Source organism: Myotis lucifugus, unplaced genomic scaffold, assembly GCF_000147115.1.
Source record: "Myotis lucifugus unplaced genomic scaffold, Myoluc2.0 scaffold_11, whole genome shotgun sequence".
Classification (NCBI taxonomy): Eukaryota; Metazoa; Chordata; class Mammalia; order Chiroptera; family Vespertilionidae; genus Myotis; species Myotis lucifugus.
In genome coordinates, this window is record NW_005871059.1 from 10,933,951 (window position 1) to 10,959,763 (window position 25,813).

The following is a 25,813-nucleotide window of genomic DNA, read 5'->3' on the forward strand; positions in this document are numbered from 1 at the left end:
ATGGTCTTATACACAGAAAGTCTTAAAAGGCTCACACAAATGTTGTTAGAACTCATAAAGGAATTCAGAGAAGTTTCAGGATATCATACCCACACACTCTCTTACCCATGGAGTAATCGCCAACTAGGTACTCCTTCACCTCGGACTTGTTCCCGCTGTGCACCGTCTCCAGGGCACTGAACAAGGGCCTCCAGCCCGACTGGATCTGGGTGGAGCACACTTCAACCAGCTCACCAATGGACGTGACGACCTGGCAGAGGCAAAGGGGTGGCATGTAAGATCCTTCTCTTAAAAGAAGCAGGAGAATTTCTGGGAAGGGTGATGTATTTCTGCTCCCTATTTCTGGGCTAATTTTAGTGAAAGAGAAATAACAGAACCCAGGCAAACTCATGCAAAAATCACCTAAGTAAGCGGTCAGATTGCATTAATGGGCATTTTACTAATGATTCATGTTGCTGAGCAACTTTTCATGAGCTTATTATTTGCCATTTATAAATATTTTACTGTTTTGTTTTTTTTTTAGATGGGGTCTTTGTCTTCTCATCCTTGTCTTTTTTAAAATTATTTTTAGAATTCTTTTTTTAAAAATATATTTTTATTGATTTCAGAGAGGAAGGAAGATGGAGAGAGGGAGAGAGAAACATCAATGATGAGAGAGAATCATTGATTGGCTGCCTCCTGCACGCCCCCTACTGGGGATCGAGCCCGCAACCCAGGCATGCGCCTTTGACCAGAATCGAACCTGGACCCTTCAGTCCGCAGGCTGATGCTCTATCTACTGAGCCAAACCAGCTAGGGCTATTTTTAGAATTCTTTATGTATTCTAGATTCAGATCCTTTCTGAGATCTATAATTTGCAAATACTTTTTCATAGCCTCAGGCTTGTCTTTATTTTTCAATGTTGTTAGAAGAGCAAAAGCTTTAAATTTTAATGAAGTCCAATTCATCAAAATTTTTTTGGATGTGTATTTATGTTAATCAGCAAATGGTGGTCAGGATGCTTGGGAACTGCACAAAACATGGACAGTTCCATGAATTTGCATGTCATCTTTGCGCAGGGGCTGTGCTAATCTCTGTATTGTTGTAGTTTTCACATGTGCTCCTGGAGTGAGCATCATCACATTTTCTTTTTGTGGACAACGCTGGTATCATTGCTAAGAAATATTTGCCTACTCCAAGGTCTCAAAGATCATCTCCTATACTTTCTCCTAGAAATATTTATAGTTTTTGCTCTTACAGTTAAGCCTATGATCCATATTGATATATTTTTTTGTATATGTTGAGGTAAAAGTGTAGGTTATTTTTATTGCGTATGTTCAAACACTATTTGTTGAAAATAACATCCTCTCTATCGAACTCCAGTTGCATCATTGTAAAAAATTAATTGAACATACGTGTGAGAATTTATCTCTATACTCTATTAAGTTCCATCGTACTATAAGTCTGTCCTTATACCAATACCACACTGTGTTGACTACTGAAGTTTCGAAATTGGGTAGCGTAAATTCTTCAAATTTGTTCTTTTTCAAATCTGTTTTCCTCTAGTTCCGATCCCTTGAATATGCATATAAATTTGAGAATCATCTTGCCAATATCTTTAAAAAGTCGGCTTGGATTTTGATGGGAATTGCTCTGTACAGTGCCTATGCAAAGCTTCTCTGACCACCAGGTGGTGCAATTTCATGCACTGACCCCCACAGAGTGGCGGGTTTGTGATTTTAATCCTGGAGAGTTATTTTTTTTACCTTTACTAAGAGCCAGTGTTAGAAACAGGCTGATCTTATCTTCAGGGAGGTTGCTACTTGGGTTCATTTGTAATGCAACCTTGGTCTGAATGAACACCAGTTTTAAAGATTTGCATTAAACATTTTTTTCTGTTTTCTGGCCTCAAAAATGTGATAGCAGAACTTAGTTTCACCTCGTGACGAATTCTGTCGAGGCAAACCCCATCTTAAAGCTCTGCTTACTTCTGTGGCTTCCAATTGTTACATAGTTGTGGGCATCTTAGTATTCTTTACTTTCTTGCCAGAGTGTCAATGTATTTAAAAACAATTTTAAGTCTTCCATCTTTTTTGTTGTTTTGTTTTAATCCTCACCTGAGGATATTTTCCATTGATTTTTAGAGAGAGTGGAAGAGAGAGGGAAAGACAGAAAGAAATATTGCCATGAGAGAGACACATCGATTGGTAGCCTCCTGCAACCAGGACCCCGGCCGGGGAGGAGCCTGCAACCCAGGTATATGCCCTTGACCAGAATCGAACCTGGAGCCTTCAGTCTGCAGGCCAACACTCTATCCACTGAGCCGAACAGGCTAGGGCTTAAGTCTTTATTTAACATATTTAGATTTCAGAGAGACGATTCATGTAGACTAGGTACAAGAGCATAGACCAGAATAGCCTGACTGCGTAGGTTCGAGTCCCAGCTCCACCAAGCACTGACCATGTATCCTCAGCTAAATGGATTCGCCTTTCTTTGTCACAGATTCCACATAGGATTAGTGGAAAGGTGAACACGCAAAATTCATAGAACAATGCCTGCCAGTGCACTCAGGAAGAGCTAGCCGCAACGATGACGGCGATGCCGATTACCGGGACACACTGACCTGGTCTTGGACATCCTCGTCACACAGCTCCAGCTGCATAATCCGCTCAAAGGGTCGGAAGAGGGCTTCATTGAAGTGGAAATGCGGTGGCTCGTTCCAGTCCGTGAGAACCTCTGTCAGTATGTCGTGGATGAAGGAGACAGCCTTCTGAGACACATGTCTTTCCTTGTGGCAGGCAGCCTGCAAGTTCACGAGAGAAGAGAACACCATCAGAACTCCAGGCAAGGAAGAATCTGGTTTCCAAAGGTTTCCTAACTCACCTCATTGCAGGGAGGTGGAGGCAGCAATTCTGTCACAGTAAAAAATATTTCAAGGGGGCACGGATAGATGAACAGCACACTAAATTGTCTTTTTAATAATCTAACAAACTGCTTAGACACAACTCCAATGTCACTTAAATGTTTCTAGGAAACTGAGAGTATCTAGTAATTTCTTCTTTTTAGGTAATAGGACAGTTTGCTCGGTGAGGTAGAACATGCTGACTTTAAAGGCACCAGAGCTGCCCATGGGCTCATTGTGAACTGTGTCCCAAACACATAAAGACCCGAGGAGTCATCTGTCCCTCAGTGAGGGGGGCCAACTGCACCGCTAATGCTCACTGGTCCAGAGCTCCTTGTATCCAGGCCCTGTAGTAGTCTCCTCGCCCTCCCCCGGGCTTGGATGTGTGGCTTGATTTGAACAACATCAAATCTTTTACAAGTGGAGAGCTGAAGAGTCATTGCGATTTGGGATTTGCCCTCTTGCTTTCCTTGGGAATTCTAAAAATGCCATGAGAACGATCTGGGGCTAGTCCGCTGGAGGAGGAGAGCGCCCATTCTCCAGCCGTCCCAATCAAGGCCATCACGGACCAGCTGGCCACAGGTGACGTGAGGCCAGCTGAGATCTGCCAAGCCTGGCTGAGACCGGAGAAGTGCCATCTGAGCCCAGCTCACACACCTGACCCAGGGAATCCTGAGTTAACTAAATGGCTGTTGTTTTAAATCACTTGGTTTGGGAGATGCTGTATTAAAGTGTAGTAGATAACTGACATACTGCTTCTCCATAAGCTATTATTTTCCACTCTTTTTCCTTACCAGAATGCTCTCAGGTTAGTGAATTAAGCTCTCAAAATATCTCTACCAGGTGAGACATCTCTACCCGATAGGCACTAAAGAGCTACTAAGAATAGTTATTGTAAAACAGGGCAACAATTTTCCCACCAACTTAGCAGTAGCCAGTCATCATGCACTGAGATGGTGAGTTGTCATAAAATGTATCAAATGAACTGCTTTCCTTTGGAGAGTGAAGGGAGTCCCAGTACCAATTTTGTTGGAAAACTCGGTATGGTTCTCCGACCGAGAGGGTACTGCCCAGAATATAGTGAGCTATTAGGAGAGAGAGACGGACAGGAACAAAAGGCATTGCTATAGTCGTGTATAAAAATAAAGCGTCAGACTCAGGTCGACACCAGGTCGTCACGAATGAAAACTGGCCATGGAAGGCACCTCGCCAAATTGTAAAGAGGGTCAGGATGAGACCAGGGCAGCGCTGCCCTTTGGGGTGATGCTTCAGATGCCACGAGGTATAATCACAGAACTATGATGCTGGGACCAGATGATGGGAACCTTCTCGTTGCACTGTGGCCACAGCGCTCTGTGCCCCACCCTGATTGGCGACCCCGGTGCTGGCTCTGCTGAAGGAGTCCCCGAGCTGCCCACTTCCCAGGGACTCACCTCCACCAGGTGCGGGGCCACCAGGCTCCAGCAGCGCATCACGTGGAGCAGCGGCCTGGACTTGCTGCGCACGATCCTCAGCATGGCGTCCCCGAGGCGGAACAGGTGGAGGGCACTTTTCCGGTCTTGGGTGGATTTCACTTCTCCTACAAGAAGAGAAGACCATAGAAGCCATAAAGCCCAAACTCAGGAAGAGTTTGTTCAAGCACAGAGAGAGGATGAAAAGAAAGAACTGTGCTCGGGCCAGCAGGATGATTCGGAGAGTGCTATCCGAGAGAGGAGAGGAGCCTGGGTTCAAGAGAGACGGAGGTGGTTCGCTCCACAAGGCCGGGCGCCCCTCTCCTGTTCACCGCTACCTTCCCAGTGGCTGCCATGACAATGTGAACAGTGCTTGTCGATTAGGGAGAGTGACGTAGTGGTTAAGTAGGAGGCCTGGGGAGTCAGGCTGCCTGGGCTCAAATCTTCTCTTCACCATTTAGTAGTTGGGTTACATTGGACCAGAGATTTATGTCTCCGATCCATGGTTTCTCATTGTAAAAGTGGCGATAATAGAACCTGTTTCTTAAAGTTATTTTAAGGATTAAAAGTAACAATACTCATAAAGTGCTTAATGCAGACACATACTACCTGACCCACACTCTTGGCTATTATCATGACTGTTGTGATCGTCATTCTTCATGGTCATCGTTCACTTGGCCAACCCTTAGCGGCAACTCCGAAGCCCCTGCCAAGCAAGTCAGGCCCATTTACTACCCAACAACATGCTGTGTAGCCTGTTTCACTTCCGTACCGTCCTTGCCCACTCTGATCGCTTGCTACTTCTTTGCCACTGTTACCTTAGTCTTCCCCACTCCCTTCTTGCTCATGTCCTGTTGCTTCCCCTTTATGGCCTACAAAACGCTCACTATCAGGCTCTTCCAACCAAAATGCTTCTAGTTAGTCTTGCCATATCAAATACACTTCAAAATGACAGTAATAATAACCACTGACATTTATGGAATGCTTACTCTGCCTCAGACTTTGTGTTGGTTCGCTGCATCTTTAACCATTTTAATTTTGAAAGCAAACCTTAAGAAGTAAATGTAATTACTGCCATTTTACAGGTTAGTAAACTGATGCGAGAAAAATGAGCTGACTTTTCTAAGATGATGCATCTGGTAAATAATGAAGGCAGCATCTGGACTCACATCTGATTGATTTAAAGGCCAGTGCTTCCTCTGCCTGTGTCTGCAGCCTCTTCCTGACCCTGCTCATTGCTTTTTGTAGGCTCAGAGTCTGCTGGTTTCTTCAATGCCAAAGACTCAGAAGGTTTCCCTGGGCTCAGAGATGCTCTGGAGGGCTGAGGTTCTGGAAGGCTGGCTTTATACAGCTAAGGTTTTGAAGCCTATTAAAAACTAGTGGGAGCCCTAACCAGTTTGGCTCAGTGGATAGAGCGTCGGCCTGCGGACTCAAGGGTCCCAGGTTCGATTCCGGTCAAGGGCATGTACCTTGGTTGTGGGCACATCCCCAATAGGGGGTGTGCAGGAGGCAGCTGATTGATGTTTCTCTCTCATCAATGCTTCTAACTCTCTATCCCTTTCCCTTTCTCTCTGTGAAAAATCAATAAAATATATTTAAAAAAAAAAACTAGTGGGAAAGGTAGGGGAGGGTGGGGGTAAGGGGGAGAGATCAACCAAAGGACTTGTATGCATGCATATAGGCCTAACCAATGGACACAGACACCAGGGGGGTGAGGGCATGAACGGGAGTGGGGTGGATAAGGTCACATATGTAATACCTTAATCAGTAAAGGAAAAAAAAAAAACTAGTGGGGAAAGGATGGTGGTTCTCAAATTAGAATCTGCAGTAAGGATCAAGAGGCCAAATATATTACACTTTGAAATTCAGATTCCTAAAGATGGAAGGGGCCTGAGGTTGTGCAGTCCAACCTGCCACAGGGCTTTGTGCCTCTGCCTGGACTCAGAGGGACAAGGTGGTCCCTGTTTCAGCACTACCACCCGGCAGCTGATGGACAGCTGCACTTAGGGGCAGCCTGCCACCCATCTGAGACCAGGGGACGATTCAGCACCATTCTGTTCCCTCTTCCACAGGCTGGCCTTCATCTGCTCTCTCCTGCGTGAAAACAGTGACAGCGACCCATCATTAAAGGGTGTGCCCTGCGAGCAGTTTTCCTACGAGTGGCATGAGGCTTCTGTTGATCCTTCCAGTTTTCTCACCTACCGTCCAGTTTGGAATCAGTAGTGGCGTCTGCAAGTTGCCTGGATTGAGGCGAGTGGTGTGGTTTGTGATATGGAAAAGGGTTCCCCCCCTCATGAGAGCTCTCTGCACTCCGAGTAGCGATATAATTCCTCTATCATCACAAGCCCAAAACTTAGCAGGACAACCTAGCCCAGGTCCAGCGGCAATGCCTGTAACAGTGGCCGCAGCGACATTTGCATTCACAAAGAATAATCCCACCCCTCACCTACACACACATCACGCCCCAATACTAGACGACAAATGAGCCAGGGGACCCTGTGCTAAGGGAGTGTGGAGTCAAGTCTGCAGGCAGGGCGCTGGTATCAGAGGTCTGGGCTGTTTCCTGCTTATCTCACAGCACAGTTTCTTCGGGGAAAGAATTACCTGGCATTGCCAGCGAGTAATCAACTGTATCCGTAACAGAATGGAAAAGCTGGGACTGCGAGGCTTTCTTCAGCTGGTACAGAAAACCTCCCAAAGCCATGAGGTTCAACTTATCTATAGCGTCTTCAAAGAGCCTGGATGAAACAAAGAGATTTGTTACTTGGAAACAATCCAGCAAAGCCTTTATGGCAGAATGATTATGGTAATTTTGTTAGATGGGATTAATACAATGTATGCTATTTTATTAATGACTGTGTACAAGTACGTGCTAACGCTGAGACTTTAATTTGAAGGGCACAGAACATATTTAAAAAAGAATCTTGGTGCCCCAAGGCATAGTTCAGACATTGGCAAGAAGTTGAAAGATGGCAAAGTATCGCTCCCAGAAAATGAACAACTGGGGATGGAATCCTTAGAATTAGCTTCAAGCTCATAAGCTATATTAAAGCAAATTAATTAAGGCTACATTGATGAGTATAACACTGGGCATGGCTCCGAGGATACAAGAGGAGGAAATCCCTTCCTGTAAGCTCCCTGAGCGCGGGGACTGTCCTCATCCCCTCCAACTCAGGCACCGGGGCCAAGGACACGGTGGGAGCTCCAAGATCTACTGGGATAATGAATATTCCCTCACATAACGGACCGTGAAGGTTCTCTTGTTTTCCACTTTCCACTCAGCCGGGCACAGACATTCCAGCAGGAGTTAGGGAGGAGGGGTGATCGCAGGCAGCAGGGCTGAGGGGGATCACAGGCTCACTGGTAATTGGAATGTTAGGACCAAATTCGGTCTGTGTGGCCACATGAGGAATGAGGCGAGCCAGCCTCCCACTGCACTGGGTCCCCCAATGCCTACCCTCCAACCCTGCGGTGACACCTGAGGGCAAGCAGCCCCGTGGGGTGCCACGTGCTGGGTAAGGGAGTATCTCTAAGAGAAACCAAATAACAAGCCCCCATTGAAGGAGTAACATGAGACACAGATCAGTGAATTTATCATTCACAAACCATTGTAGCAAACACTTTTCTTGCTGTTTTGTGATTCCAGTTTTAATATCATTTAGGCTTTGTAGCTCATGAACCACTTCTTTCCTTGTAAGAAACAACAGCGGTGAGTGTTATATCCCACCTGTATCCAGACCCCAAAATACTTGCACAGCCACCTTGTCGGATAAACAGGAAAAAGGGGGACTATTGTACTGAGTTAGTACATGTACTGGGTTAGTAGATGAAGCGGGAAACTGAGTCTCAGTGCAACTATTTAGACAGGCATGACCTTGCAGTTGGTTGGTGTCAAAGCAAGGAAAGACTGGGTGTTCAGAGCCCCAGCCAGTGGGTGCACTTCCTCCCCTGCACCCCCTTGCTGTCCGTCCTCACCTGATAAACCCCACTGCACCTGCGCTGGGTAGACAGGGCACAGCCACCAAGTCTGGAGAGTGAAGTGAGGCGGTAGAACATGTGACTGGTGACCAAAAGCACTTTCAACATCCAAGTGTCAACACACAGCTGGACTTACTGATTTTTCCCTCTCAAACTTAACGTGGTTTTGGGCATCACTTCATAATATATCACACTCTGGGTGTGGGATTTAAAAATATTAATTATCATAAAAAGAGTGGATTTTTACTATTTGCCAAGCTCTGTCCTCAGTGCTTCAAGTGTCCTGATTAATTGAACCTCGCGGCTACCCTGTGAGAGAGCTATTTCATGACCCGATTCCAAGATGCAGAGGTGAAGTTGCCTGGAGTCAGGGAGTCCGGGCAGCCTGCCTCCAGAGCCTCCAATTAGTCATTAGACAACAGGTCATTCTAAGTGTGGGGCGTGGCAGGAGACAGAAGCCATGTTTGAAAAAAATTAAGAGGCTTAAATGACTGGTGAACAAATCGGTTGTCCCGGGAGTGATTCTGAGACCAGAGGAGATGGATGTGGTGTTGCCAACAGGTGATGGGTGCTCTGTGGTGAGCAGCCTTTCTGGGGGGTGGTGAGGAGGGGTGCGCACACACCTGTCGGCCTGCGTGGACAGCGTGAGCACAGCCTTGGCGGCGCTGCTGCCGGTCATGAGGCTGCCCCCGCGGAAGTCGGAGGCCCGGCCGCGGCTGCCTTCCCTGATGAGTTCTTGGATGGAGAGGGGCTGGATGACCGGGGCGGTACGCAGGGAGCTCTCCTGCTCCGGGCTCTGCTCCGGGGGTGAGCCTTCACACTCCAGGTCCCCGAGGAGTCCAGAGCCTCCGGGGGCCTTCTGGGGCTGGCTGATGGTCAGCGGGGGCTGAGAGGTGCCATCGCGGAAGTGGGTGTGCTCCAGCGTGCCCACATACTCACACACCCTAGAGAAAGTCACACACAAGCAGCTGGTAAAAGTCGCAGCTCAATCGGACCAGCTCTGCAAATCCCACACTGAGACACAAAGGAAATTCAGCTAGTGTTATAGTGCTCCCCAATTTCCTCCTTCCTCTGGGGATAGCCATCTCCCTGCCTCTCTCCCCTCTTGTATTTTGTGTCTCCATGTAAGCTATCCAACATCCTTCTTTAAATGGAGAAGATATTAACAAACGTGCGGCAATATTATATTGCTGACACATGGCCAGCTTTTAGATCTGCATAGTATTCATTAACTGACATGGCTTTTATCATTCACTATTTAAGAAATTGGTTTTTCTTCCTTTGTAAAACACATCTGCCTCTCCTAGACAATGTCAATAATCTATTCATAATCTCCTGAATCCTATCACTTTGTTCTCTATGACATACATTCAGTTGGGCCCCTGGTCCCTCTTCTCTTTTTAATCTCTCACTTGGGGTTTACCCAAACTCTCGAATGATTCCCTCTGTTTAAGGACTGCAGACCCTGGAGTTTACCCTTTCCATCACCCCCAGGATCCCATGGCAGGGTGGGTGCCATGCGGGGTGGGGATCCCGCCATGCACCTGAACACGTGTGGCCAGCAGTCCGGGTTGTGGCTTCCCATCTCCAAGCCTACACTGAGGATGGCGTCCATGCACAAGACGTGGGCTGTGTGCAGCCACACCCCCTGCAGCTTCCCGATCTGCTCCAGTTTCTGCTCCACTTTTAGTTTCACTGTGCCAGAAAGACATTCATTAAAATAGCATTCTGAGTGAGGGAGACAGAAAGGGAGAGAGAATGGATGGAGAGGAAGAAATGTGCTATCATGCAAGGGCAAAGGGAAACAGAAGACAACACTGGCAGCAAGTTCCTCAATGGCAGGTCCCCGTGGTTCATCATGCAAGTTCCTTAGCCCTCGGGCCCCACCGACACTGGAGACTCCAGCTCTGTGACGTCAGAATTTGGATGGAATCTGAGCTGGTGGGTGCAGCTCCTTCAGGCCCACCCCTGGGCTCTGGATCAGGCTTCATGTGCTGACCCCAGCTAAAGCCATCTGGGCCCAGACCCTCCCCTGCCCCTGTGTACTCAAAGTAATAATATGGAAGGATTCTTGATGCTCTGCAAGTTCTCTCTGAGATTTAATGTTACGCCTTCATGATGATGATCACCCAAAGCAACCTATGTATTATGCTCTGAATGTCACGATGACTGCTTTATAACTAAAAATTACCATATCATTTCATTCCCTGAGTTTACATTTATATTTGTGACCTTCAAGTAATAATTTTTTATTGTAGAATATTAATGAGAAAGGATGCAGAAGGTGACTTAAGATGTCAATTATGCTAAATGCCAAGACAAGGCCAGCCAAATGATGACATTCTCCATGAATAAGGGTATCAAATTGTTGGAAGACAGCCCTGGTGGGACAATGAGTGATGAGCCAGAACCCAAAAATAGAGCACGCTCACGTCAAAGGAAGTTGAAGAGTATTCCTGCTGCAAGGGGCAAATTGACTTTTAGCAAAGCATCATTTGTCACATGCATATGATATTGGTTTTTTTATTTGTATATAATTTGAATATTAGTTTTCATTTTGAAGTTGTAAAGCTTTAAATGTAAGAATTTTTATATAATTTATGGTTGTACATATTAAGTACAATTGTGATACTCTTTTTCAGTTAATACTGGGATCTGTGAGCACTGCTTTGCTTTCATATGGATCTATATATAACGTTCAAGTTTGAGGAACAGTGCCCAGCCTGTTTTTCTCAGCTTTTAAAAATGTGCTCAATGTTCCTGTCACTAGCTTACTTTACAGTATATACCTGATACATAGCATTCGCATACATTGGACCAAGCTTCCCATTTTTCCCTTCTGTTGGCTGTTTGCCATTTCTTCCTCATTAGGAAGGCCATCTTCTTTCCTTATCCTATACAATAAAAGCCTAATATGCTAAGTGTCCCGTCATCTGGTCATCCATTCAACCAATCAAAGCGTAATATGCTAATGATATGCTAAGGCCTCTCAACCGCTTCCTATTATGTGCACTGACCACCAGGGGCGAGTTGACCGGTTGACCAGTTATTATGACGTGCACTGACCATCAGGGGGCAGATGCTCTGCGGTAGGTTAGCTTGCTGCTGGGGTCCAGCCAATCGGGACTGAGCAAGACTGGCCAGACATGCCCTGGAGCCCTCCCTCGGTCCCTCCCCGGCCCCGAATGTGCACCGGTGTGACTCCTCGGCTTGGCCTGCACCCTCTTGCAATCTGGGACCTCTCGGGGGATGTCGGAGAGCTGGTTTTGGCCTGATCCCGCAGGCCAGGCCAAGGGACCCCACTGGTGCATGAATTAGTACATCGGGCCTCTAGTACTTAGATAATCACCCACTTCATTAACTAACTGATTAAATGAAAATCAACTCTCTTCTGAGTTCACAAAGCTCAAGTTTTTCTCTGACAAGAGCAAAGTGTTCCTGTGCCTCCTCTCGGGGAGTTCCTCCATCTGTTTGATTTCCCCCTTCAGAAAACTGGCCACTCCGCCTTCTCCGCTGTGACCTACAATGTCCTCAAATGTGCACTCTGTGAAGTGCCAAGCCAGTGGCCAGATGACGACAGAGGTTTGACTAGCTCAGCTGGTAGACCTCTGGTGTCCTACACAACACCTGTTAGCAGCCATTATGTCTCTGGAATTCAGAGGGATAAGCAGTTGGTTAGATCACCCCTGAAAAACAGACCCAAGCCTACGACCCAGTGGGATCTCATGATTAGTGGTAAACCTATGCCATGTATCACACCTGGAATGGACACGAGTGCCTGTTCTTGCACGTGCATGTGTGTGTGCGCTGCACATAAGACACTAGGTGAGCTCTGGCCTGTCAACTGTTACCTTGTGCTATGGCATCGCTGGGTTCTTGGACTTCCTTGTCCTCTTTCTCTTCCTGGACACAGGAGGCAGCTGCCATTTGGGCAAGGGCCGAGGCGCAGTTAGCTGCAACTCCTTTAGAGGAAACAAACAAGTTACACCTTAATTGAGTCTATTCTCTAGCCATCCACCTGGCAGAACTCTCCTAAAAGACTTGTTTCCCACTAGGCCATTCCCAATGTGTTCCGCAGGTACACCCCTCAGGCCATGGGTCACAAATTCTCCTCCCGCCAGTACCTAGAGCACAGCTCAGCCGCGCCGCTTTCCGCAGCCCATCCAGGCTCATGCAGATGGCATCGCGTTCTTTCTGGTTCTGCTCTTTGATGCCTTCAGCTCCTAGAATGAAGGCCAGCCCTTTGGAGCTCCCTGCCATGCGGCCAGTCAGGGGGGTTGATAAAGTGTCGATCAAGTTCTTCCAGCAGCCAACCAGAATATAGCGAGCAAATGCCACACCTAGAATGTGAAGGGGCATGGGTCACTTTTTGGAGACAAAAACAACCCGGCAATGAATGACAGCACGGGATTCTTTGACCATCAAGACAGCAATGCTGAGCTGTGTGCAATTCTACTACAGGAAATAGAGTTTAATGGATTGCACTTTGTGCTTATAAATAATGAATGTTCCATCGTCAGCTGGATGATGCTAAGTAACTTCCACCAGGCACTTGTTCTGCAAAGACAAAACCTTAATTCATTTATGTCAGCCCTGGAAACTGCCAATAATGATTTAATTGCTAGTGCCACATGTGATGTATGTATATTCATAAACTCAAGGCCCTTACCTGCTACTGTGGAGTCATCGATCCTCCTGCTCTGGGTGAAAGGAGACTCTGTAGAAGCAGAGGCCATCAGCTGGCCCCCAATCGCGCTGCTCTCTAAGCCATCAATATCTGCCACACAAAAAAACAGTCCTTGAATAGCACAGTCCAGTCAAAAACAAGCGGCCACCACAGTATTTATTTTTCCCCAATAAACGTCCCTTGGATCTGTTACATAACAAGTATGCAGCAACCTTTTATCAAAATATTAAAAATTTTGTTTCATTCAGTACAGTTTTCTTTCATTGCCAGAGCATTCTTCTTTAGGCTGCTGTATATTTTTTTAATTGAAAAAGAAAAGATAGACTGCTATTTCTGTTGTTAAAAATTTATTTTTTTTAGAATAGTATGATCTTTGAATACTTTTGTTCAAAACATTGGTATTATCCCCAAGTTTTATATATACACAGGATATCTCAACATGGATTTGTCTTTCAGAGCTTCCTCATAAATATGAAAAATAAAATAAACCTCTTTGGTGAGATAATTGTATAATCTGATTTCATAGTATTATAATAACATCTTAACAATAATAATACTTTACAATTTTCAAAGTGTGAGGACGCAACATTTTTTTCATTAGATTTTTCCCAACAACTTCAGGTATATGGGCAGAGTAGGTATTGTTTTTCCTATGTCAAAGAGGAGGAAATAAATACTCAAAGTAGATCAACTGCCCAGGCCAGGAGGCTGGTCAAGGAAGGATTTAGGTTCAGTAGTCACATCTTCTGACTCCCATCTAGGCCTCTTTCCATGACACCACACTCCAGCTCAATATGGGATCCTAATGTACCTTGTTTAAATTGTTGTTAAACTCTCATCTACAAAATTAGCTCAACAAACCAATCCCTAACATGCTGGCAAGAAGGAACTGGCTTGGGGTTGAGAATGCAGGGCTTCAGCCTTGGCTCTGAATTAAGTTAGCCTGGTAGCCTGGAGGCAGGTACTCCATTCTCAGGGCCCCAAGTTCCTCAGTAAACAGGAAGTAAGCACTGGGGAAGTGACCGTGGAGTGGAAGCATATGTACTTGAATGCAACTAGCACAGCTGAACTCAATGGGAAAAGAGAGTAGCATAGGTTTATTCCTGGACTTCACCCTCAACCCAACAGGATGGTGTTTGAAAATTATTTAATTATATTTTTGAGTCTTACAGGGACTCCAAGAAGCCTAGTGACTTCTGGCAACACATCTCTTTGAAAGTTGCTAAGAGGGTAGATCTTAAAAGTTCTCATCACAAGAAAAAAAAATTGTAACTATGTGAGGTGACTGATGTACACTAAATTTATTACGGTGATCACTGTACAATACAGACATATATCAAATCATTATGTGTACATCTTGGACTCATACAGTATCATATGTCAATTATATCTCAATAAAATCAGGGGAGGAAGGCAGGGTAAAATCTACATTACAACCAAATTGGGAACAGACCAGTTTCACTAAAATTAATATGACGTGTGGTCAGTCTAATGACATTCACCAGAAATGGCCATTTATCGAAGTTATCATGTTTCCAGTGTGCTAGGTAAAGGATTGATGAATTCAAGTAATGCCAAGTTGATCTGACCACCAAGATTCTACAATTATATAGGGCACTTTGACACGACATCAGGAATGGCCACAGTTAGGACAGTGTTGATAATCAGATGGCTACTATAGCTTTTCCTGGCACATAATGAAAAGATGAGATGGAAGTTTCCAAGCTCTAGGTTAATTGCTGCTCAAATTCACTTGTCATTTAGTAACTGGAATTTTCTACAAAGAATCACAGAGCCTAATTTTGTCTAATTCTTATGAAAAGCTGCTTTTCTATCATTAATCTAAAGTTAGATAACTTTCCTATGGACATTGCAATTAAGCTTACTGTTCTATTATAAAAGAGATGGCTGATTAACAGTGATGATTGATGAATATGGTGACTATGAATGGCTTGTTATTTGTTCATTTCTACATCTGCTGAATGACTCCTTTTATTAAGGTTCAGGTAAGAGATTAATTTTGGCACAAACTATGGTCTTTTAAAATTAAACCTGGCAGGCTTAGGATCCCCACCCAAATTCCAAGGCACTCTAAGCTCTGGGCAGTACCTTTAACCCCCACTGAAGGGAGTTTATGAAACAGATGGAAACCAAGGACTACTTATGGGTAGAATAAATGAATGTCTCACATATTGAAGAATTTGTATTTTTCAAATGGATGTAAATGTTATCATGATTAATAAAACATAAATTGCTCACTTGTCCAGTGATCCTGATCCTCATGGCTTAGGACCTAGCCTTGCTTCCCCCAAATTCCATCCTAGTTCTGGAATCAAAGTTCCAAATACCAGACAATGACCAGGACTCTGCTTGCTGCAAAGAGACTCACTCTATGCTTTGATTCCCTGTCTGATTCCTAAATAGTCCCCACATTTCTCATTGGTGGATTTCACCTGCCAGTAGTCAACTCCACCACCTTTGTGAGAGCCTCCAATACCAACCACAGGCAACATAACACACCCTTTAGACAACAGATCCTGCCTCCTACCTGGACCGTGCTGCCCCAGCCCAGTCCTGCTCCTTCCTGTCAGTGTGCCCTGCCCGGTGCAGAGCCACGGGAAGCTGTGTAGGACATGTGGCACTACAGAGAGGGCAGGAAGGTGGCTATGTGGGGCCACACTCTACATAACCTATCAGCTGGAGCCAGGACGGCATCGCTCAGCTCAGAAATCAGTCTGGCAACTCAGATCAAATATAGGATAAGCCTGGAGAGCTAATTTATCAAGGTTACTAATGACTAGACCAAACTTTTGAGCCCTCCCTGACCTTTACCTGACATCATGAATGGCTGCTTTTGCCCAAAATTTTCTTTATGACCGTACTCCGCAATGCTCTCATGTGAAATTTCTAATAGTTAAGTAGGGTTTTAAAAACTCTGGACACTGAAGACAAAGATGCTGGGCAACTACTTGACATTAAATTTTTTTTTAAATCTTCACTCAAGGATATATGTCTTATTGACTTTAGAGAGAGAGGAAGGGAGGAAGGGAGAAAGAGAGAGAGAGGAGAGAGAGAGAAACATCTATGTGAGAGAAACATCAATCAGTTGCCTCCCATATGTGCCCCGCCCCAATTGGGAATCAAACCCACAAGCTTTTGGTGCACGGGACAATGATTCAACCAACGGAGCCACTCTGGCCAGGCTACTTGACATTATTTTTAATTCTGGTACCACTGGGAAAAGAGGGGGGGACCTCTGATATGGACAAGAAATGGGAATGAAGCCAAGTTTAAAATAAATCATTCTACATTATTGGCACTGAAGGCTACAGCACAATACAGATAATAGTATCTACTAGTACATGAGAATTTCCAAGAATAATTCTGGGCTTCGTGCCCAGAAAGTACTTCATATCCCAGAAGAGGCCTATAGTTTTCCACCAACAGGCATAGGTGCTAAGTAAGTCCTTCTCTAGTGTGGCACAGTGAGCTCCGCAGGGTCCCACAGGGGAAAAGGACAGCACACTCTTGTGAGGTGAATTCATGACACTTCTCTCAAATTGTCACCATCTGCCAGAGCAGTCTTGTGGGTGCCATTTTAAGGTCTGCTTGAATCAAACACCGTTACTGCTCTGAAAGGGGATCTGAAGAGGGGACCCTCCCACCCGAGTGGCACGGAGCTGTGTGAGGGGCCACTGACCGGTCAGCATGGTGATGAGCGGAAGGCTGTTGTCCTCAGGGCTGCCCCAGTAGCCAGCCTCTCCCAGCATGTTTCTGTCGAGCACCTGATGGTAGAGTTCCTCAATCCAGGCCTGGGAGAAGATCATCAGCACCCCGCTGGTCTGGACCTGCTTCATGAACTCTTTCTACAGGGAAGATCACAGGAGGAAATGACCAAATCAGACCCCCTGCGAGCAAGCAGGCTCCTCCGCTGCCTCTTCACTCCCCACGTCCCCTGAACCACTGCTTGTAGGAAAAACAAAACCTGTTGATTGCGGGTGGGAGATGGAGAAGTTCCAAACTTCATGAAGTTCCTTTCATTTATATCTTTTTAAGAAACCCTGCTGAAGGATTAGGAACACCGCATTTTATATTTTTTACTCTCTGATGTGTGGGAGGATTAGAAACTTAACAGAACAGGGCTTCTTCTTGCTACCCAACAGCTGACTGGAATGAGCCCCCTGAAAATTCATGGGTGTTTCAAGAGATACTTACACGCATGAAGCCACCACTGATCCTGGGGAACCTACACTTTATCAAGCAGACAAACGATCACTGATGCCGTTCACTCAGCTCCATGGACTAGGCTTAGGAACGGACATTAGGGGACACCACAGAGTGGCTTCCTGGGGCAGGAGATCCGACCACAGGATAAGCACCATCCTTCTCCCCCAGACCTCACAGGAGGAGCTTTGTTGTTGACAATGAGTAAGCTTAGCTCCGGGTCACCGGAGGAGGTCTAGGCACATTTTGGAAGACAATGAAAAGTTTTTGTAAAAGACACCTTCATTTTCAGCAAAGGGGACCATTCCCTGCACATCTTCTGCTGCTACTTAACCTGCTGATCATGAGTTTTGGAACATGTCTCATGTGTGTGTTGAGTAATGCCACCAGATGAAATGACTGGGCCATTGGCAGGCAGCCATGTCCAGGCACTTGGGGTCCTGCACTCTCTGGAGCAAGGGGGTGAGTCTGCGCGCACTGCACGGTACAAACCTTCACATCTTTTTCTGCCCTCCACAGCGCCATCCCTCACAGGGCACTGACGCTCGGCATTCCAGCCCAGAGGCCACCGCTTGTCCTCGCAGGGTCAGGGTGGACAGCGCACACTCACCATCATGCCAGGCGCCAGGGCTGGCCGCTTCCGGTAGTAGTCGCCATGGGAGAGCTTCAGGTTGAGGAGCAGAGCGCAGTGCGCTGCCGTGTACAGGCTGTCCGCGTTCATCAGCATCTGCAGGCTGAGGCTGCTGTTCCCGTCAAACCCAGGGGAGTGCATCATGCCTAAGGGAGAGGACCAAGGGACCTTAGGGCAGTGGTTCTTAACCTTCTGGCCCTTTAAATACATTTCCTCATGTTGCGACCCAACCATAAAATTATTTTCGTTGCTACTTCATAACTGTAATGTTGCTACTCTTATGAATCATAATGTAAATATCCGATATGCAGGATGGTCTTAGGCGACCCCTGTGAAGGGTCGAACCGCTGCCTTAGGGGCTGCAAGCAGTGCACTTGCCAGCCTGGCTTACAGCCAGCCAGGAAGCAATCCTAGTGACAGGCACATGTATCACGTAGGGCATATCTGTAAAGCAATGACAGCCAGGAAGGCATATTTCTAGGGACAGCTACACGCCCCAGCCTGGTGGGGCAGAGCATACAGTCTGGAGTCAATCTACCTGGGCAAATCTTTATGTGCTACTCACCAGCTACTTTGGTAAAATCACTAAGACCCTCTAAATCTCAGCTTTTTACCCAGAAATGGGCAGAGTATTTGACTTCATGTAGCTCCTGCTCAAAGTCTTCAATGGCTTCCCATCACAATAAAATAAAACCCAACTTCCTTCTCTCTCCTTCTACTCACTACAGCCACGCTGACCTGTGTTCCCTGACCTCACCAAGCCTGGGCCTGCCTCAGGGCCTTTGCATTTGTTTCCCCACCTCCCAGAATGGTCGCCCCAGATCTCTAGACTTGCTCACTCCGTTTTTTCAGGTTTCAGAGACCTTCCCTTTCAACTCCAATGCCTCAATGGCATTTATTCTACCCAGCATTATATTAATATACTAGAGGCCCAATGCACAAAATTTGTGCAAGGGGCTCAGCCCTCACAGCCCTGGCTTCGTCCGGAAGGTGGTTCGGACAATCATTCTGCTATTTGGTCTAATTAGCATATTAGCTCTTTATTATATAGGATAATTTGTTTATTGTCTGCCACCACTACTGTTATCTACTATTATGTAAGATGTATGAGAGGGTGGGACTTTGTTTTGTTCACTAGAGAATGAATCTCCAGTGCCTAGAACAGTGCCTGGCATACAGTCGAGCCTCAAAAATATTCACTGTGAATACAAATGAATGAACAAGTTTGCTATGAGATCTAGATGCAATAATGCATGGAGGATGCTTAGTGCAGTAACTCATAATTACATACTTTTCTAGAGTAATAGTAGTCCTCAAATTTGGGTGATAAACTATAGGAACTACAACCTTCAGCTTATTCTGGCTATTGTTTTTTCCAGTGTTCTATAAAGTTCATTCCCTCACTCTGTCATTAAGATGCTCTTTACGAAAAGGGCTGAAAGGATGACATAACTTTTAATACTTCTGCAAGGCTATCTGTGGGATAAATTCCTAAGAACAGAATAAAGACATATAGGTAGATATGGCCAAAATACCTTCCAAATAGTTTTATACCAATCTTTTCTCCTACCCACTATGCATAAGAATATTCTTCTACCCACTCAACATACTGGGAACCATCAATTTTTTAAACCTTTGTAATCACATTATATGATTTTCTTGAGAACAAATTTGTTAAGTCTATGATTCTAATTTTCTGATGATAAAAGTAATAAGAAATTTTTTTTTTTAGTTCTTTGGAAAAAGGTAGAAAGAAGAAAATGAAAATCATCTGTAATCATACCATTCTGAGATAAGAATTAACATTTTGATATTAACTTTGAATCCTTTTAAAAATTATATTATGAGCATTATCCATATCATTAAATATTATTTGAAAACATAATTTTAATGGCTACATAATATAAATGGATGTACTCATTTAGTTTTTCCCTTATTTGGGGACATGTAGATTAATCCTAACATTTTTGCTGTGAAGCGATACTATCACATACATTTTGGTACACCAATCTCTACTGGAGTGTGTTTCCTTCGTGTAGATTTCCAGGGGTCAATGACATGCTGGCTTCGCATGTGTACCCATCTGTCAGGACTTGGAAAACCATCTCACATTGGCTGAGCTACAGTTTTTCAGTCTGTGATTGATTTTTCACCAGGACAAATCAACTGCAGAGGTTTCTGTGTTCTTAAACAGCATCTCTGATTTACCCAGCCATTCATCCACCCCTCCACCCACCCACACTCCCTGGTGTGATACATGCGATGAGTAAGAGCACAGTCTCTGGAATCAGACTGTTTATATCCTGGTATCCCCACTTCGCAGCTATGTACCTTGGGTAACGTACCACTCAACCTCCCTATGCCTCAGTTTTCTCATCTGTAAAATGAGGATAATACTACCTCCCTCTGGAGCTATTATAAGCATTAAATTAATTAATACATGTAAAACTCTTAACGTGGTGCATTCAGGAAGTGCTATGTTAGTGGGAGCTATTACTATTATTATTGCAGATACACATAAATGCTGGAAAATGACTCCAAGAAAGGACACCAATATATTTCAGAGATAATCTCTGGATGATTTGAAAGGCACAGAAACACAAATGTAAAGATTTGCTCTAGCTTCACCTCAGTATTCTATGGTCAAGGGACCCTTGAATTTCAAGGGGAGGTACAGTTGACCACCCTGATTTGGACAATCATTTATTTCTCCCATAAAATTTTGCACCCATTAATTGCTTTCTTTCTGTACTACCCTGAGATAATAGAAAACATACACATTGGTCTTTGCCCGCACTTCCTGGCACAGAGCTCCTAAAACCCTTGTATTTCCTAAGTGAGAAGAATACCAGGAGCATCCCTTATCCTAATACTTGTTGTTGATCCCCTCCTTGCCACAGGGCTCCTAAAACTCTTGTAAATTTCTAAGTGATAAGAGAACCAAGAGCATCTTTTGTTTAAAGAGGTGACTCTGGGTGGGTTCCTGGATGGGGGCTGGCCACCATAAAGACCAAAGCATGGTTAAAAGCTTGGAATTTTCAGTTCCACCCACTCCCCCATGCTCCAGAAAGGGGACAAGGGCTAGTATGCTCTGAATGTTCTTGGTGACTATATAGCGAACATTGCTTACCAACCTGAGCAGAAGGTAGAGGCAAAGTTCTGGAGGGCCGAGTCCACCTCCTCCACGCTGGGCAGGGCCAGGAGGCGAGGAAGGAGGCCCTCAAGAGACTGCACAAACAGCCTCGCGCTGTGCTGGTCGGCCTCCTGGTTCTTCAACAGTTTGAGAGACAGAGCAGCAGTCCGCAGGGACCTGTGGCCCAGGCAGTCCCGCGGGGTCTGCTCCTCATCGGCCAGTGAGCAGTTGTCCGACCCAATGTCCGACACGTCAGACCGCCCTGAGTCCTTTTCCGCTGCCATCGAGTACTGGTCGCAGGAATCAAATTCCGTCCTAGAGAGATCCTGGTCATCCACGCTAAAATTGCTCTCACTGTATCTAGATCCGTAGGACCTCATCCTGCAGTCCACTGACAGGAAGTTCGTGATGTCAGGGTAGGCGACCATGTGGCTTCTCTGAACAACATCTGGTTGGTCTACTGCTTCTGGCTCTGACACTTTGCTCAGCATCTCCTTGCTCTCCTGGATGGCTGGGGACTTGAGGCCATTCTTGTGGTTTCCAGAGTGGTCCTCAGGGGTGGTCTGACCCAACTCTCCCTCCAAAGTGGTCTGGCCCGTGTCCGTGGTCACACTGATGCTGATGTCGGGGCTCCTCTCATTCCCCGGGTCCCACGGCGTATGTTCCGAGGACAGGACTCGCCGCTGCCAGCGGAAGTCGGCCTCGTTGATCTCCATGGAGTCCCTGCTTGACTCGGGCCCGTCCTTCAGCTCCTCCAGGCGCTGGAGCAGCAGCTGCACCTGACCTTCACTCAAGCCCTTGCCCTGGCTGAGCTCGTCTAGGGCCCCGAGTAAGGTACAGACGCAGGACACGGCGGCATAGCAAGCTTCGATGCCACCCTTGATACACGCTTCAGTCATGCCATCCATGATGCTAAAAGTGTTCAAAGGAGAAAGCGGGATCAATACATGAAGCATGGGAAAATGCTCCAAAATAAACAAGGATTGTTCGACTGGCGGACAGTATAGTATTCAAAACATGTGCTCTGATTTACCTGAAATTAAATGGTCTGGGCAAAAAGTAACGGACACAAAGATGGCAGAGGAAAACCTCCAGGTAAGGCAGCCCACCCTGAATCCCGCGCTCAGGGCGGCTGGTTTACTTGGGTACAAGCAAAATTCCGGATGGGAATTTGTCATCTTCACAGTGACAGACAATGAATAATCTCACCATTGTATTAGGTTCAGTTTTCAAACAGAAAATGGTTATAATGGCTATGATTATGATAGTGTGCACATCTTCTATACAGTAAACATATTCCTGAATAGATACATGTGAATATAGCTATTACAAATCAGATACTTTTTCATTTTGTAGGGGGGAAAGGAAATCATCTCTAGCTCAAAGGAATCCTCAAGGAGAAATCCTATAGTAACTGTAATTAATTGGAAAAGGTTTTCCCTAAAATAACCCCAATAAATACTATTTATACATTTCATTTTGTACATTGGGTTTTTTAAGTAAATATAAAATTATGGAAAGTTATACAGTTATAATAAATTGGGATAAGAGTTCTCATATGGTCTGTGGGTATGTTATTAAATAGTCACACCTCATATAGTATAGAATCATAAAATTTCAGGGATTTCAAAACAAGAGTATTCAGAGAAGCAGTCTTTGCGAAGCAATAGAGACCTAAAAAGGAGAATGTATCATACAGTTTGAGAAGATCCAGATGAGACTTTCTTTTTGAAATTGATCTTTTCCTGGATTCGGGTTCAGTGGAGCTGGGTCCTGCCAAATCGCAGAGACGCTGTGGGCTCCCAAGTAGCTAGAATTAAAAAGGGGGGTGGGGGGTGAATAACGAAAAAGTGAATAACATAAAAAATGTTTTCAAAACTGTGAGATCAAATGAACATGTTCTTTCTCTATTGAGTGATACAACTTAAGGAGAAGCACCACTATTTGGAAGTCAAATCTTAGAAGAAGTGATCTGGGTGTTCTTAATGTAGAGTGCACATGGATTCCCAGCTCCCCAGTTCAGGACTGGCTTAGATCAAGAAAATGCTTAAGGATTGTTTCAAGTTTTTTATAGCACAGAACTAGAAAGCACTTGCATCAATGTTCTTTAGAGAGACTGGCCTGTAATTTAACTGTCCTATTCTCTCTTGGTCTTATTTTGCTATCATGTTGGCGAGATTTAAACACTGGGTTAAGAAGTACTCCATCTCCCTACTCTCTGGAAAAGTCCATGTATTAGAATTACCTGTTCCTTGAATATTTCTAAAGTTATATGCAGCCAGTAATTTTTTTCTAAATAGAATAATTTTGCCTACTGATTCAACTATTTTAAAGATAATAGGACTATTTAGGTCCTCAATTTCTTCATGAGCCAACATTAAAATACACACACACACACACACACACACACACTAGAGGCCCAGTGCACAAAAATCTGTGCATTCAGAGGGGCCCCTCAGCCCGGCCTATGCCCTCTTGCAGTCTGGGACCCCTCAGAGGATGTCCACCTGATGGCTTAGGCCCACTTCCTGGGGGATCAGGCCGAAGCTGGCAGTCAGACATCCCTCTGGCAGCCCAGCAGCCCTCGGGGGATGTCCACTTGCCAGCGGGGAGCAGGCCTAAGCTGCAGTCGGACATCCTTAGCGCTGCTGAGGAGGCGGGAGAGGCTCCCACCACCACTGCTGTACTGACAGCCATTAGCCTGGCTTGTGGCTGAGCAGAGCTCCCCCTGTGGGAGCACACTGACCATCAGGGGGCAGCTCCTGCATTGAGCGTCTGCCCCCTGGTGGTCAGTGTGTGTCATAGTGACCAGTCATTCCCAGTTGTTCTGTTGTTAGGGTCAGTTTGCATATTACCATTTTATTATATAGGATGGAGGCCTGGTGCATGAGTGGGGGCCGGCTGGTTTGCCCTGAAGGGTGTCCCGGATCAGGGTGGGGGTCCCGCTGGGGTGCCTGGCCAGCCTGGGTGAGGGGCTGATGGGTTTTTGCAGGATAGTCACACCCCCTTCAGGGTGGGGGTCCCCACTGGGGTGCCTGGCCAGCCTGGGTGAGGAGCTGATGGCTGTTTGCAGGCTGGTCAAGCTCCCCCACCCCCCAGTGGGGACCCTCACCCCAAGGATGTTTGGCCATCCTGGGTGAGGGGCTGATGGCTGTTTTCAGGCTGGCCACACCCCCTTTAGGGTGGGGGGTCCCCACTGGGGTGCCTGGCCAGTCTGGGTGAGGGGCTTAGGGCCGTTTTCAGGCTGGCCAAGCCCCCCAGCGATGATGGAAGCTCCCAGCCTCTCGTTTTTTTCTTTCTTTTTTTTAAATTCTGGGGTTTATTTACCTTCTATAATTGAAACTTTGTTGCTTTGAGTGGAGCTCAGAGCCGGGAAGCTTGGCTTCCTCCATCATTGGGGCAACCAAGCCTCCTGCTTGCTCCAGCTCCGTGGCTGCTGGCCGCCATCTTGGTTGGGTTAATTTGCATACAGTCGCTCCGATTGGCTGGTGGGCATGGCTTAAGACATAGCAAAGGTATGGTCAATTTGCATGTTTGTCTTTTATTAGTGTGTGTGTCTGTATATACACACACACACACACAGTGGGGCCTTGACTTACGAGTTTAATTCGTTCCGAGACCAAGCTCATTAAGGAGCTCGTTAACTCAAATTACTCTGTCAACTCAATGCAAATGGCAGAGAGACAGCTGGTATCTCAAAAAACTCATTAGTCCGGACACTCGTAAGTCAAGGCACCACTGTGTGTGTGTGTGTGTGTGTGTGTGTGTGTGTGTATATATATATATATATATATATATATTAATGATTTCAGAGAGGGAGAGAGATAGACATCAATGATGAGAGAGAATCATTGATTGGCTGCCTCCTGTGCACCCCCTACTAGGGATTGGGCCCACAACTCAGGCATGTGCCTTTGAATGGAATCGAACCCGGGACCCTTCAGACCACAGGTGGACACTCTATCCACTGAGCCAAACCAGCTAGGGCATGAGCCAACTTTTTAAAGATTGAGTTGTTTCTTAGAAATTCATCGATTTTATCTAAGTTATCAAATGTAGTGGCCTAGGGTGCCTTAAAACCTTCTTTAATGTTTACAACATCTATAGTTATGAGCATTTTTTTCATTCTTATTTTTGTTTGTTTTTAATGATTCTGCAACTTTTTTTTACTGCTTTTTCCAGGAGTTTTAAAATTTTCTTAGTCTTTTCAGAGTCCTGGGACTTTTCACTCTATGGATCTACTATGTTATGTTTCCTATTTACCACATTACTTTCTGCTTTTATCCTTATTTTCCCTTCTTTCTGCTTGCTTTTAATTTAATCTGCTTTTCTCCTAAGTTGGAAAATTAGAACACTAAGTTTAGGCTGTTTTTTAATATAAGCAATTGAAGCTATCAATATCCTTCTGTGCACTGCTTTGGCTGCATCCTACAAGTTTTCCTGTATAGAATTTTCATAATTGTTCAATATTCACTTTATTTCCATACGGTAGAAGTCTATGGAATATTGCAATTTGAGGCTAACTTAATTCAAGAAAAGGCTGGTTAATTAAGTGTATTGGAACAGACATCTTATCCCATGTCTATTATTTTCAAAGTGAATTATATTTGAATTCCAGATATATTAAGTAGAAAAAGTTATATCCTAAGGGGCACTCTTCTTCCCTTGTCTCCCTATTTTTTTACGCCAGAAATTGGGAGCTTCTGCTCTCTTGGAAGCACAGAAATGAAGCTTCCACGTTTTTCTCCACATTCTATTTCTTTGACATTGAAATCTCCCCCAACACACACACACACACACACACACACACACACACACCTAGGCCTGC

At 45.4% G+C, this 25,813-nt stretch overlaps 1 protein-coding gene and 1 pseudogene across 1 annotated transcript in view; both read right to left on the reverse strand.

Moving 5' to 3' along the window:
* Positions 1-25,813, reverse strand: part of ARFGEF3 (ARFGEF family member 3) — a 126,627-nt gene that overhangs the window by 23,944 nt on the left and 76,870 nt on the right. Inside the window, exons 11-23 of the mRNA XM_006084420.3 lie at positions 22,683-22,795; positions 20,987-21,897; positions 17,832-17,998; positions 16,698-16,863; positions 12,980-13,087; positions 12,435-12,650; positions 12,162-12,272; positions 9,855-10,005; positions 8,934-9,254; positions 6,937-7,070; positions 4,315-4,460; positions 2,603-2,782; positions 106-250 (exon numbers count right to left, since the gene is read on the reverse strand). Coding sequence (XP_006084482.1) covers positions 106-250; positions 2,603-2,782; positions 4,315-4,460; positions 6,937-7,070; positions 8,934-9,254; positions 9,855-10,005; positions 12,162-12,272; positions 12,435-12,650; positions 12,980-13,087; positions 16,698-16,863; positions 17,832-17,998; positions 20,987-21,897; positions 22,683-22,795 — 2,869 coding nt within the window. The remainder of the gene's footprint in view (positions 1-105; positions 251-2,602; positions 2,783-4,314; positions 4,461-6,936; positions 7,071-8,933; positions 9,255-9,854; positions 10,006-12,161; positions 12,273-12,434; positions 12,651-12,979; positions 13,088-16,697; positions 16,864-17,831; positions 17,999-20,986; positions 21,898-22,682; positions 22,796-25,813) is intronic.
* On the reverse strand, positions 1,014-1,113 carry LOC111825029 (annotated as a pseudogene).